This window comes from Artemia sp. Qi Xiang Cuo, chromosome 5 (genome assembly GCF_049724085.1).
Source record: "Artemia sp. Qi Xiang Cuo chromosome 5, ASM4972408v1, whole genome shotgun sequence".
In the NCBI taxonomy this organism is placed as follows: Eukaryota; Metazoa; Arthropoda; class Branchiopoda; order Anostraca; family Artemiidae; genus Artemia; species Artemia sp. Qi Xiang Cuo.
In genome coordinates, this window is record NC_142798.1 from 24,967,467 (window position 1) to 24,982,858 (window position 15,392).

Sequence of the window (15,392 nt, forward strand, 5' to 3'; positions counted from 1 at the left end):
CTACTAGCAGGCTCAATGTTTCATAGAAGATAGAAAAGTTCAAGATCTCTTCTGAATTTTACCAAAGAACACAATTCAATTTTAATTTCACCAGAGAAAATAAAAATCTTCCACCTAAGTTCCTTATTTCACAAAGACATAAAGAATTTAAAGTTCACTTCTAAATTTTTCCGTAGAAGATAGGAAAAGTTATACTATGATAGTGATTATTTTCCATGGAGATAAAAAGTTTCACTTTAATTATAAATTTTCTTTAATTCACTTCTGACCTTTCTCAATGAGTCAAATTTAAAGTTCTATTACAAATATTTTCACCTGAACAAGAAAAGTCCCAAGACATAAAAAATTTAAAGTTCACTTCAAAATTTTTCCTTAGAAGATATTAAAAGTTATACTATGATTGTGATTATTTTATATGAATATAAAAAGTTTCACTTTAATTCTAAATTTTATTAAATTCATTTCTGACAATTCTAAAAGAGATGAAAAAATTTAAAGTTCTATTCCATATATTTCCCCGGAAGAAGAAAAGTTCAACTTCGATTCTGAATTTTCTCAATGAAAATGAAATAGGTTATTGATCAATTCTATTTTCCCAAAATAATATAAAATTTATCACTTCATTTCAGATTTTTTTCTCAAAGAGATGAAAAAATTTAAAATATTGTTCCAAATTTTTCTTAGAAGATAGAAAAGATCAAGTTCTAATCTGAATTTTACCAAAGAACACAATTCAATTCTAATTTCTCCAGAGGAAATAAAAAGCTTCCACTTCAGTTTTAAGTTTACCAAGACATTAAAAAATTTTAAATTCAGTTCTAAATTTTTCCTTAGAAGATAGGAATTGTTATACTTTGTTTGTGATTATTTTCTAAGAAGATAAAAAGTTTCACTTTAATTCTAAATTTTCTTAAATTCAGTTCCGACCTTTCTCAAAGAGATGAAAAAATTTAAAGTTCTGTTCAATATATTTTCTCGGAAGAAGAAAAGCTCAACTTCGATTCTGAATTTTCTCATTGAAAATGAAATAAGTTATTGATCAATTCTATTTTCCCAAAATAATATAAAAATTTTCCACTTCACTTCAGATTTTTCTCAAATAGATGAAAAATTTAAAATACTATTCCAAATTTTTCATAGAAGATAGAAAAGTTCAAGTTCTCTTCTGAATTTTACCAACAAACACAATTCAATTCTAATTTCTCAAGAGAAAATAAAAAGCTTCCACTTCAGTTTTAAGTTCACCAAGACATAAAAAATTCAAAGTTCTGTTCTAAATTTTTCTGTAGAAAATAGGAAAAGTTATACTATGTTAGTGATTATTTTCCATGAAGATAAAAAGTTTGACTTTAATTGTAAATTTTCTTAAATTCAGTTCCGACTTTTCACATAGAGATGAAAAAAATTTAAAGTTCTTTTCCAAATTTTTCATAGAATATTGGAAAAGTTATACTTTGATCGTGAATATTCAAGTTCTCTTTTGAATTTTATCAAAGAACACACTTCAATTCTAATTTCTCCAGAGAAAACAAAAATCTTACACTTCACTTCATTATTTCACAAAGACATAAAGAAATTTAAAGTTCAATTCTAATTTTTCGGTGGATGATGGAAAAAGTAATACCATACTTGTGAATATTTTCACGGAAGATAAAAAGTTCTAGTTCAATTTAAAATTTTCTCAACGAAGTCAAGGAAAGTTCAAGTTCTCTTCTGAATTCTCTCAATGAAAAAGAAATTAGTCATTGATCTTTTCTATTTTTTTCCAAATAATATAAAAATTTTCTACTTTAGTTCAGATCTCTCTCGAAGAGATGAAAAATTTAAATACTGTTCCAAATTTTTCACAGAAGATAAAAAAGTTCAAGTTCTCTTCGGAATTTTAACAAAGAACACACTTCAATTCGAATTTCTCCAGAGAAAATAAAAATCTTACACTTCAGTTCTTTATTTCACAAAGACACAAAGAAATTTAAAGTTCAGTTCTAATTTGTTGGTGAAAGTGAGAAAAAGTAATAGCATACTTGTGAATATTTTCCAGGAAGATAAAAAGTTCTAGTTCAATTTAAAATTTTCTCAGCGAAGTGAAGAAAAGTTCAAGTTCTCTTTTGAACTTTACCAAAGAACACACTTCAATTCTAATTTCTCCAGAGAAAACAAAAATCTTCCACTTTAGTTCTTTATTTCACAAAGACATAAAGAAATTTAAAGTTCAATTCTAATTATTCGGTGGAAGATAGAAAAAGTAATACCATACTTGTGAATATTTTCATGGAAGATAAAAAGTTCTAGTTCAATTTAAAATTTGCTCAATGATGTTAAGGAAAGTTCAAGTTCTCTTCTGAACTTTACCAAAGAACACAATTCAATTCTAATTTATCCAGAGAAAACAAAAATCTTCCACTTCAGTTCTTTATTTCACACAGACATAAAGAAATTTAAATTTAAATTCTTAATTTTTAGTTGGGAGATAGAAAAATTAATACCATACTTGTGATTATTTTCACGGAAGATAAAAAGTTCTAGTTCAATTTTAAATTTTCTCAATGAACTTAAGAAAAGTTCATGTTCTTTACTGAATTTTACAAAAGAACACAATTCAATTCTAATTTCTAAAGAGAAAATAAAAATCTTCTACTTAAGTTCTTTATTTCACAAAGACATAATGAAATTTAAAGTTCAATTCTAAATTTTTCGGTGGAAGATAGAAAAAGTAATAGCATACTTGTGAATATTTTCCCGGAAGATAAAAAGTTCTAGTTCAACTTAAATTTTCTCAACCAAGTGAAGAAAAGTTCAAGTTCTCTTCTGAATTTTACTAAGGAACACAATTCATTTCAAATTTCACCAGAGAAAATAAAAATCTTCCACTTCAGTTCTTTATTGCACAAAAGACATAAATAAATTTAATGTTCAATTCTAAATTTTTCGGTGGAAGATAGAAAAAGTAATATCATACTTGTGAATATTTTCACGGAAGATAAAAAGTTCTATTTCAATTTAAAATTTTCTCAACGAAGTTAAGGAAAGTTCAAGTTCTCTACTGAATTTTACTACAGAACACAATACAATTCTAATTTCTCCAGAAAAAATAAAAATCTTCCACTTCAGTTTTAATTTCCCCAATGAAATAAAGAAATTTAAAGTTCCATTCTAAATTTTTAGATGGAAGATAGAAAAAGTAATACTATGACAGTGATTGTTTTCCATCAAGATCAAAAGTTTCACTTTATTTATAATTTTTCTTAAATTCAATTCTGATTTTTCTCAAAGAGATGAAAAATTTAAAGTTCATTTCTAAATTTTTCTCTAGAAGATAGGAAAAGTTATACTACGATTGTGATTATTTTTCAGTGAAGATAAAAAGTTTCACTTTAATTCTAATTTTCTTAAGTTCACTTTCCGATTTTTTGCAAAAAGATGAAAAATTTAAAGTTCTGTTCCAAATTTTTCATAGAAGATAGAAAAAGTTATACATTGATCTGAATATTAGACATGAAGATAAGGACCATAAATTTAATTCTGAGTTTTCTCGAAGAAGTGCAAGATATTCAAGCTCTCTTCTGAATTTTCTTAAAGAAGTAAAAAAAGTTAGCTCAATTCTGAATTTTACAAATTTAAATTAAAAAAATCTTCACCTTAAGTTATTAATTCCTCAAAGACATAACAAATTAAAATTTCTCTTCTGAATTTTATCAAAGAGTATAATTCAATTCTAATTTCTTCAGATAAAATAAAAAGCTTCCACGTCAGTTTTAAGTTCACCAAGACATAAAAAATTTAAAGTTCAGTTCTAATTTTTTCCATAGAAGATAAGAAAAGTTATACTATGATTTTGATTATTTTCATGAAGATAAAAAGTTTCACTTTAATTCTAAATTTTCTTAAATTCAATTCCGACCTTTCTCAAAGAGATGAAAAAATTTAAAGTTCTGCTCCAAATATTTGTCCGGAAGAAGAAAAGTTCAATTTCGATTCTGAATTTTCTAAATGAAAATGAAATAAGTTATTAATCAATTCTATTTTCATAAAATAATATAAAATTTACCACTTCAATTCAGATTTTGCTAAAAGAGATGAAAAAATTAAAAACATTGTTCCAAATTTTTAATAGAAGATAGTAAAAGTTATACTTTGATTGTGAATATTCTCCATGAAGATATGGAGCTCCACTTTAATTCTGAGTTTTCTCGAAGAAGTGCAAAATGTACAAGTTCTCTTCTGAATTTTCTTAGAGAAGAAAAAAAAGTTAGCTCAATTCTGAAATTTACCATTGAAAATGAAAAAGCTTCCATTTCAGTTCCTAATTTCTCAAAGACATTAAAAATTTAAAGTTCAATTCTAAATTTTTTCCCTAGAAGATAGGAATGGCTATACTATGATTGTGACTATTTACCATGAAGATAAAAAGTTTCACTTTATTTCTAATTTTTCTTAAATTCAGTTCATTCATCTAACCACCAAAAACAATAGGTTAGGTTAGGTTAGGTATAAATAAATATTAATAAATAATTAGAAACATTTCTCCATGTTTAAGTTAGGTTAGGTTAGGTAAACTTATCACGAGCGCTCATGATAAGCTAACCTAACCTAACTTAAACATGGTAAAAAGATTAAATTAGGTTAGGTTAGGCTAGATTAAGTTAGTTTAGGTTAAGTTAAATTAGGTTAGGTTAAGTTAGCCTACGTACGCGCGCGTACGTAGGCTAACCTAGCCTAACCTAACTTAACCTAACCTAATTTAATCTAACCTAACCTAACCTAATCATACACTTAACTTTTTGCCTGTCTCTCACCTAACCTAAGCTAACCTAAGTGAAGCGTACATGGGCTAACCTAACCTAACTTAACCTAACCTAACTTAATCTCGTCTAACCTAACCATACTCGCCGGAAAAGGTTAGGTTAACTTATCATGAGCGCGCATGATAAGTTAACCTCACCTAACTTAAACAGAGACTTTCCATCATTCAGACTGGTGGACTGAGACCCCAATATTGAGCTCGTGGATTTCCACCATTCAGGCCGGTGGACTAAGACCCCAATTCTGAGCTAGTGAATTTCCACCGTTCAGGCTGGTGGACTGGGACCCCAATACTGAGCAAGTGGATTTCCACTATTCGGGCTGGTGGACTAAGACCCCAATTTTCCAACTCTTGCATTTCATGACAGAAATTCAAAATGAACTTTGAAAAATCAAGAAAATGTAACTGTGAGAAGGTAAAGCACAACAAGTCACTACTGAAATATTCCAACTCTTGCATTTCACGACAGAAATTCAAAATGAAATTTGAAAAATTAAGACAATGTAACTGTGATATCGTAAGTGTGTAAGTTTTTGTGTGTGTGTAAGTTTTGGCGTGTGTGTGTGTTTAAGTTTTGGTATTTGTGAGTTAGTTTTGGTGTGTGTGTGTGTTAGTTTTTATATGTGTGTGTAAGTTTTTGTGAGTGTTTGTAAGTTTTTGTGTGTGTAAGTTTTTGTGTGAATGTAAGTTTTTGTGTGCATGTAAGTTTTTGCGTGTGTGTGTAAGTTTTTGTGTGTGTGTGTGTAAGTTTTTGTGTGTCTAAGATTTTGTGTGTGTAAGTTTTGTAGTGTGTGTGTGTTAGTTTTAGTGTGTGTGTGTGTGTGTGAGTTATTGTGTGAATTTTATTTTTAGTGTGAATGTGTAAGTTTGTGTGTTTGTATGTGTTTGTGTGTGGGTGTGGCTTTTATTGTTTGGGTGTGTGTAAGTTTTTGTGTGTGTGTGTAAGTGTTTGTGCGTGTGTGTCAGTTTTTGTGTGTGTGTAAGTTTTTGTGTGAATGTAGGTTTTTGTGTTCATTTAAGTTTTTGCATGTGGGTGTAAGTTTTTGTGTGTTTGTGTAAGTTTTTGTGTGTCTAAGCTTTTGTGTGTAGGTGTAAGTTTTTGTGTGTGTTTGTAAGTTTGTGTGTGTTTGTGTGTGTGTGTATGTTTTTTGTGTGTTTTTTTTTTTGTTTGTGTATGTGTTTTTGTGTGTTTTTAAGTTTTTGTGTGTGTAAGTTTTGGTGTGTGTGTGTGAGTTTTCGTGTGTGTGTGTGTAAGTTTTGTGTGTGTGTGTGTGTGTGTTTTTGTAAGTTTTTGTGCGTGTGTGTGAGTTTTTTTTTGTGTGTGTGTGTGTGTGTGTGTGTGTGTGTTTGTTTAAGTTTTTGTGTGTCTTCTATTTTTGTCGCGTTTTTTTATGTTTTCGTGTGTGTGTGTGTGTGTGAGTTTTGTTTGTGTGTGTGTGTGTGTTTTTTTCTGTGTTATTGTATTATTGTTAGTTATTGTTATTTTTAGTGTGAATGTATTTTTTTTTTCGTTTGTTTGTTTGTGTTTGATTTCTTGTGTGTGCGTAAGTTTTTGGGTGTGTGTGTCAGTTTTCGTGTGTGTGTGTGTGTGTGTGTGAGTTTGTGTGTGTGTGTGTAAGTTTTTGTGTGCATGTAAGTTTCTGTGTGCTTGTAAGTTTTTGTGTTCTTGTGTAAGTTTTTGTGTGTGTGTGTGTGTGTATTTTTTTTTTTTTGTGTAAGTTTTGGCGTGTGTGTGTTTTATTTCTAGATATTTTGTAATATTTCATGTGTGTGTGTGTAAGTTTTTGTGTGTGTGTGTGTAATATTTCGTGTGTGTGTGTATTTTATCTATATAGAGTTAAGTATTAATTGATATATATTTTTTGATATATATTGTGTGATTTTGTTTTTTTTAATTTATGTTTTTATGTGAATGTAATTGTTAGTGTGCATGTGTTATTTTTGTGTTTGTATTTGTGTTTGTGTTTGTCTGTTTGCGTTAGTGTTAGTGTGCGTGTGTGTAAGTTTTTGTGTGTGTGTGTAATTTTTTGTGAGTGTGTGTAAGTTTTTGATTGTGTGTAAGTTATTGTGTAAATGTAATTTTTTGTGTTCATGTCATTAATTGCGTGTGTGTTTCTGTTTGTGCGCGTGTGTGTAAGTTTTTGTGTGTGTGTGTGTAAGTTTTTGTGTGCTTGTTAGTGTGTGTGTGCTTTTTAGTTTTTGTATGCGTATGTTAGTTTTTTTGCGTGTGGGTGTAAGTTTGTGTGTGTGTAAGCTTTTTTTTTTTAAAGATTTTTCGTGTGTGTGTGTAAGATTTCGTGTGTGTGTTTGTGTTTATGAGTTTTTTTTAATTTTAGTTTTCGTATGAATGTGTAAGGGTTTGTGTGTGTGTGTGTGTGTGTAATTTTTTGTGTGTGTGTATGTTTTTGTGTGTGTGTGTAAGTTTTTGTGTGTGTGTGTAAGTTTTGTGTGTGTGTGTGTAAGTTTTTGTGTGCATGTAAGTTTTTGTGTGTGTGTGTAAGTTTTTGTGTGTCTAAGCTTTTGTGTGTGGGTGTAAGTTTTTGTGTGTGTTTGTAAGTTTGTGTGTGTTTGTGTGTGTGTGTAAGTTTTTGTGTGTGTGTGTGTAAGTTTGTGTGTGTGTGTGTGTGTGTGTAAGTTTTTGTGTGTGTAATTTTTGGAGTGTGTGTGTGAGTGTTCGTGTGTGTGTGTGTAAGTTTTGTTTGAGTGTGTGTGTTTGTAAGTTTTTGTGCGTGTGTGTGTGTTTTTGTTGTGTTCATGTGTAAGTTTTTGTGTGTGCGTGTGTGTGTGTAAGTTTTTGTGTGTGTGTAAGTTTTGGCGTGTGTGTGTAAGTTTTCGTGTATGTGTGTGTGTGTGTATGTTTTTGTGTGCATGTAAGTTTTTGTGTGCATGTAAGTTTTCGTGTGCATGTGTAAGTTTTTGTGTGTGTGTGTGTGTATGTTTATGTGTGTGTGTATGTTTTGGCGTGTGTGTGTTTGTTTTCGAGTGTGTTTGTTTGTGTTTTTTTTGTGTGTTTGTGTGTGTGTGTTTGTAATTGTTTGTTTGAATTTTATTTTTTTAGTGCTTTTAATTTTTATTTTGCTTTTGTAAGTTTTTTTTTTCGTTTGTTTGTGTGTAAGTTTTTGTGTTCGTGTTAGTTTTTGCGTGTGTGTTTTAGTTTTAGTGTGTTTGTGTTAGTTTTAATGTGTGTGTGTCAGTGTTTGTGTGTGTGTGTGTGTAAGTTTTAGTGTGTGTGTGTAAGTTTTAGTGTGTGTGTGTGTAAGTTTTTGTGTGTGAGTGTAAGATTTTGTGCGTGTGTGTAAGTTTTTGTGGGCATGTAAGTTTTTATGTGCATGTAAGTTTTCGTGTGCATGTGTTAGTTTTTTGTGTGTGTGTGTGTGTGTGTGCGTAAGTTTTCGTGTGTGTGTGTGTAAGTTTTTGTGTGTGTGTGTAAGTTTTTGTGAGTGTGTGTAAGTTTTTCTGTGTGTTTTAGTTATTGTTTACATGTAAGTTTTTGTGTGCATGTAATTTTTGGAGTGGGTGTTTGAGATTTAGTGTGTGTGTTTGTGAGTTAGATTTTGTGTGTATAAGCTTTTGTGTGTGTAATTTTTGTCGTGTGTGTGTGTAATTTTTCGTGTGTGTGTGTTTGTAAGTTTTTGTGTGATTGTTATTTTTCGTGTGATTTTGATAGTTTTTGTGTGTGTGTGTGTGTGTGTGTAAGTTTTTGTGTTTGTGCAATTTTTTTTTTTTGTTGTGTTATTTTTTTTTTGTGTGTTTTTTTTTTTGTGCGTGTGTGTAAGTTTTTTAATGAATGTAATTTTTTGTGTGAATGTTAGTTTTTTTGTGTGGGTGTAAGTTTGTGTGTGTGTGTGTATGTTTTTGTATGTTTAAGCCTTTGCGTGTGGGTTTAAGTTTTTTTTTTCTTTTTGTAAGTTTGTGTGTGTTTATGTGTGTGTGTAAGTTTTTTTTTGTGTTAGTTTTTTTTTTTTGGGTTAATGCGTGTATTTTTGTGTATGTGTGTGTGTGTGTGTGTGTGTGTAATTATGTGCGTGTTTTATTGTTTTAATTTGTGTGTTAGTTTTCGTGTGTGTGCGTGTAAGTTTTGTATGTTTGTGTGTTTTTAAGTTTTTTTGAGTTTGTGTGTGAGTTTTTTGTTGTGTTCATGTGTAAGTTTTTGTGTGTGTGTTAGTTTTTTTGTGTGTGTTTTTTTTATTTTGTGTGTGTGTGTAAGTTTTTATGTGTGTGTGTCAGTTTATGTGTGTGTGTTAGTTTTTGTGTGTGTGTAAGCTTTTGTGTGTGTGTAAGTTTTTTTTTGTGTGTGTAAGTTTTTGTGTGTGTGTAAGTTTTTTTGTGTGTGTTTAATTTTTTTTTTGTGTGTAATTTTTTGTGTGTGTGTAAGTTTTTGTTTGTGTGTGAGTTTTTTTTGTGCATTTGTTAGTTTTTTTGGGTGTTTAATTTTTTTTGTGTGTTTATGTTTTTTTGTTTGGTTAAGTTTTTGTGTTTGTGTTTTTGTGTTTGTGTGTTTTTTAGTTTTTGTGTGTGTGTATTTTTTTTAGGGTGTTTAAGTTTTTGTGTGTGTGTATGTTTTTTTGTGTGTGTAAGTTTTTTTGTGTGTGTAAGTTTTTGTGTGTGTGTGTGTAATCTTTTGTGTGTGTGTGAGTTTTTGTGAGTGTACCCATATCAATTCTATTTTCCTAAAATAATATAAAAATTTCCACTTCAATTCAGATTTTTCTCAAACAGATGAAAGAATTTAAAATACTGTTCTAAATTTTTCATAGAAGATAGAAAAGTTCAAGTTCTCTTCTGAATTTTACCAAAGAACATAATTCAATTCTAATTTCTCCAGAGAAAATAAAAAGCTTCCACTTCAGTTTTAAGTTCACCAAGACATGAAAAATTTAAAGTTCACTTTAAAGTTCACTAATTTTTTCCGTAGAAGATAGGAAAAGTTATACTATGATTCTGATTATTTTCCATGAAGATAAAAAGTTTCACTTTAATTCTAAATTTTCTTAAATTCAATTCCGACCTTTCTCAAAGAGATGAAAAAATTTAAAGTTCTGTTCCATATATTTTCCCGGAAGAAGAAAAGTCCAACTTCGATTCTGAATTTTCTCAACGAAAATGAAATAAGTTATTGATCAATTCTATTTTCCCAAAATAATATAAAAAGTTTCCACTTCAGTTCAGATTTTTCTCAAAGAGATGAAAAAATTTAAAATACTGTTCCAAATTTTTCATAGAAGATAGAAAAGTTCAAGTTCTCTTCTGAATTTTACCAAAGAACACAATTCAATTCTAATTTCTCCAGAGAAAATAAAAAGCTTCCACAGATCATTTTCCATGAAGATAAAAAGTTTCACTTTAATTCTAAATTTTCTTAAATTCAATTCCGACCTTTCTCAAAGAGATGAAAAAATTTAAAGTTCTGTTCCAAATATTTTCCCGGAAGAAGAAAAGTTCAACTTCGATTCTGAATTTTCTCAATGAAAATGAAATAAGTTATTGATCAATTCTATTTTCCTAAAATAATATAAAATTTTACACTTCAATTCAGATTTTTCTCAAAGAGATGAAAAAATTTTAAATACTGTTCCAAATTTTTCTTACAAGATAGAAAAGTTCAAGTTCTCATCTGAATTTTACCAAAGAATATAATTCAATTCTCATTTCTCCAGAGAAAATAAAAAGCTTCCACTTCAGTTTTAAGTTGACCATGACATAAAAAATTTAAAGTTCAGTTCTAAATTTTTCCGTAGAAGATAGGAAAAGTTATACTATGATTGTAATTATTTTCCGTGAAGATGAAAAGTTTCACTTTAATTCTAAATTTTCTTAAATTTAGTTCCGACTTTTCACATAGAGATGAAAAAATTTAAAGTTTTGTTCCAAATTTTTCATTGAAGATAGGAAAAGTTATACTTTGATCGTGAATATTCAAGTTCTCTTCTGAATTTTACCAAAGAACATAATTCAATTCTAATTTCTCCAGAGAAGATAAAAAGCTTCCACTTCAGTTTTAAGTTCACCAAGACATAAAAAATTGTTCTAAATTTTTCCGTAGAAGATATGAAAAGTTATACGCGGCGCATTCCTGCAGTGCATCCCTGCGGCGCATCCCTGCGGCGCATCCCTGCGGAGCATCCATGCGGCGCATCCCTGCGGCGCATCCCTTCGGCGCATCCCTGCGGCGCTTCCCCCAACCCGCGGCGCATCCCCCTGCGGCGCATCCCCATGCGGCGCTTTCCTGGCCCGCGGCGCTTCTCGGTCCCGGGGGACCTTTGAGGACCGGGGGGAGGGCCTCTGGGGTCCGGAGTGCCCTTTGGGGGTCCGGGGGCCCTTTGGGGGTCCGGGGGCCCTTTGGGGGTCCGGGGGCCCTTTGAGGACCAGAGGAGGGCCTTTGAGGGTCTGAGTAGGGCGTTTGGGGGGCTGGGGCTCTTTGGGAGCTTGGGGGGGACCTATGAGTACCGGTGCTTCCTTCGGGGTTGGGGTGGGGGATCGGAACCCTTTGGGGTTGGGGTAGAGGACCTCACAACACTGTTCAAATGGAACTTGTGTATTATAACGACCACAGAGTTTCACCCTCAAATTCTCTTCTAAAACCTTTCCTAAAATCATCTTTCAAAATGTCTCTAACTGTTTCGCCGAAATAATCCCATAACCTGTCTAAAACGGTTTCGCCCAAATAATCCCTAAACGTAATTTCAGCGTGTTCCTTTTGTTTGGCATCTCTGCGCTAATACATTTCAAATTAATAAGAAACCTGATTCCCGCGCTAAAACAATTCATCGCTAAGATGTTTCTTGGAGAATTGTTTCCATGGCCTTTGGTTATTAATATCATTTGGAGTTCGACCAAAAGAGTTGTTTCCTAGGCAAATACATTAATGACTTGTATCTATTCCTGGAGAATCGTTTCTAGGCGAAAATTTTTAAAGTCTGACAGATGATGTCATTGGTTGATTGATCTGTCAAGAAAGGGGAATTAATTTGTTGTTTCTAAGGGGAATTATTGATTCACGATAGGTGAATTGAGGTCGACAGCACAGGTGTTCCAAATTCCTGGATCATAACATTCGCTGAGAGCGTGCCAAAAACACACCTGGAGAAAGAGGTCATTGAGAAAGAGGTCATTGACCCCATTAACCACGTGTTCTCCCCAGGGAGGCTATGCCAATATATGGACTCCCGCTCGGAGTTATAGGGTCATCTCTACTAGGGACATTTCTATGAAGGGTGCACCGGATTTCCAAGCATTATTTAAAAAACGATCAGAAATTAAATAAAAAAAACAAGTTTTTTCAACTGAAAGTAAGAAGCAACATTAGAACTTAAAACGATCAGAAATTATTACGTATATGAGGGGGTTCTCCCCCAATTTAATACCTCGCTCTTTACGCTACAGTTTTTTCTAGTGCTTTCAAAAGAGCTATCTATTCTAATTAAACGTATATAGTGTATATTGTGTTTTTTTTTCAAGTTTTAAAACTTAAGACTGGGAGTAAGCAAGAAGTTGGTAAGGCTGTTGGTATGTTCAAACTGTCAGAGTTTGACCATCTGTTATTTTTGCACCAATAGAAATGTTACATTTAAGCAAAGCTGATCAAAAGCATATTTCAAGAACTAGTCACATTTGACCATTCAAGTGATATACAGCCTCGGGTTAGAGACTATAAGAGGGACACAAAGAAATATTGCATTCATTCTTGACATTACGATCGACACAAACTGGTTTTTCGAAATTTTGTCTTCATTAAGGCTCCCTTGGACCTGCATACATGTAAAACTAAAGCCGATTGGGAAATACATTTCTGTGGTTTTCCAAATCTCTGTTTAGAAAACAGTCTTTGGGTTCTAACAGGTCTGACAAATTGCAATTTTTGTTAGGTTTTTCCTAAGCTTAAGGATTTATGGTGGTAAGCTTCAATGTTTTTGGTATCTATAAAGTAAATGACACATGATTTTAAATGAATCCGAACAGCTAGAGTAAGAGGTATGGGAAAATGTCTGAGGTAATGATGCACAAAAATGACACACAACAAGATCTACAAGATCTGTGGCTAGAAAACCTGCAACAACAAGCATCACAACATATCCCGAATGAGAATAATGGACAAAGAAATATTCCTTTAGAAGATAAGCAACAAGGATGATCGTATCGAATCGTAAATGAAATCTGCGGGTAGAAGAAAAGCAACAGTGAGGATCACAGCGAATCCCAGGAAAAAACACTCTATAAAATGAAAGATTTTTTGACGCACTAACAGGAAGGAGGAATTGAATTCACACCAAAATTTATTATTTGAATAAAAATTGCTAATTTGACACCTCATGACTTAAAGCTAAAGAATAACTAGATGATTATACTTTTGGGTAATTAGAGAAGTAAATACATTCAAACCTGCCACGTGCCGAGCACCGGGGTCCGGATGAAATATGTGCTCCCGGTACTATACATTTAAAGAGCATAAATTACTTCATTTTCCCCCAAGCACTATTCGTATCGTTTTTAGTATCTATGATGCCTACAAAACTAAACAAGAGGACAAACTACTTTGAACAGCTAAAGAAAAAGGCATGGGACAAGAAAAAGCGAAAATCACAATGGATTGCAAATAAAAATGTTACAGAACGGAATTTGCGGTTAGGAGACAAAGTAATAAAGCAAAACTTCAATGGAATGAAGTAACGTGTTGGTTTTGCGTGTGTGAGTCTGTGATTGATAAACGGGAAAGAGGAATTAATATTTAGTATCTATGATATGCGTAAAATTACACAAGATTACAAATGACTCTGAACAGCTAAAGAAAAAGGCATGGAACAAGAAACAGCAACAAATCAAAGTGAATTGCAAACGAAAATGTGACTCATAACTAAAAAGTAACACGATAATTATGCTATTGCATAATTTTGATATTTTAGAAAATTACAATTGAATAAGGAACATATTAGTTTAGCGTCTGTAAAGGATAGGCAGGAAGGTTGAATTGAATTTTCAACCGAATTTCTTAATTCAACTGAAATTGATGATTTGACACCCTATGACTTGAAAATAAGGAACAAAACGATGATTATGTCATTGTAGTATCTTTACCGCATGCAAAATTACACAAACTAACAACCTACTCTGAACAGCTAAAGAAAAAGGCTTGGAACAAGATATACAAATGAAAATATTGCACAACGAAATTTGTGGTTAGAAGACAAATCAAAATTACAATGGAATGAAGGAACATGTTAGTTTAGCGTGCGCGAACGGTTAGAAGACAAGGCTAAACTACAATGGAATGAAGAAACGTGTTTGTTTGGTGTTTATGAATTAATGACTAATAAACAGGAAGGAAGAATTATTATTTAACATCTATGACACGTACAAAATTACACAAAATGATAATTGACTCTGAATAGCTAAAGAAAAAGGCACGAAACATGATACAGCAACAAATCAAATTGAATTGCAAACGAAAATGTGACTTGAAACTTAAAACTGTGACTAACACAATAATTATGCTATAGCGTAATTTAGATACTTTAGACAATTACAATCGAATAAAGAACGTTTTATTCCAGTGTCTGTAAAGGATAAACAACGAGGAGGAATTTTATTCATGACATAATTTCTTTACTCAACTGAAATTGTTGATTTGCCATCCTATGACTTGAAACTAAAGAATAAAACGATGATTATCCCAATGCATGTTTTATATATTTCAGATGGCATTGGCATTAGAAAATTGTTAGTTGTTGCAGAACTATATAATAACGTAATTAAAGCAAAAATATGACGACCGGGAAATAGCTGGGAAAAAAACTTTTTGGTATCTATAACATCATGTAACATTTTCCATGGTTTTGAATGAATCCGAACAGTTAAAGTAAAAGGCATGGAAAAAAGTCAGGGTAGAGATGCACGGAAATCAAGCGCAAATGAGATCTGCGGTGGCTAGAAGACATGTGAAAAGAAGCATCACAACGAAAACACCAAATCTTAAATAAAATCTGCAGTGAGAAGAAAAGCGACAGTGAGGATCGAAGCGAGTCTCAGGAGAAAGCAAATCCTATGAAATGGATTATTCTTTGATACATTAACAGGGAGCAGAAATGGAATTATCGCCAAAATTTCTTAGATTGTAATAATAAATGATTAGAGAATCAAATATATACAAGCCTGTTTGCCGATTGCTCAAATGATGAGGAAACTTAAAATTACAAATTTTGTATATTTGGAATCAGCATGAATAGTTTATTTCATTTTTGCCTATTTTATAATCAAAACTTCATTTGCACAGTTTGGGCTTCAATTGGTGTGTTGGCCTAATGCGGCTTGGTGCTGCGGTGAGTGGTTAGTAGTAGTAGTAATAAGAAGAACGCTATCATCCTGCAGCTTTTATTTGACAAGCATAGTATGAAAACATCGTAGTCATCAAGAGGGATTGTTGATTAATTTACCCCCCCCCATCGCCAAACCCTCTGTCATATTTACCTAAAGGCTCAGGATAAGGGGCCGAGGTTACTGCCTCTGAAACTAAAAAGATTAATATACACTTTTGTGATAATTTTAAGTTGATTGGCTATCTCAAAAATATCATTCGATGCCCTTTTGGCACCCT

The 15,392-nt window shown here is 31.9% G+C and overlaps 1 protein-coding gene across 1 annotated transcript in view; it reads left to right on the top strand.

Annotated features, from left to right (window-relative positions):
* Positions 1 to 15,099: 15,099 nt before the first annotated feature.
* Positions 15,100 to 15,392, top strand: part of LOC148951973 (guanine nucleotide-binding protein G(f) subunit alpha-like) — a 69,579-nt gene continuing 69,286 nt past the window's right edge. Inside the window, exon 1 of the mRNA XM_089089113.1 lies at positions 15,100 to 15,117. Within this exon, the coding sequence (XP_088945239.1) occupies positions 15,100 to 15,117 (18 nt within the window). The remainder of the gene's footprint in view (positions 15,118 to 15,392) is intronic.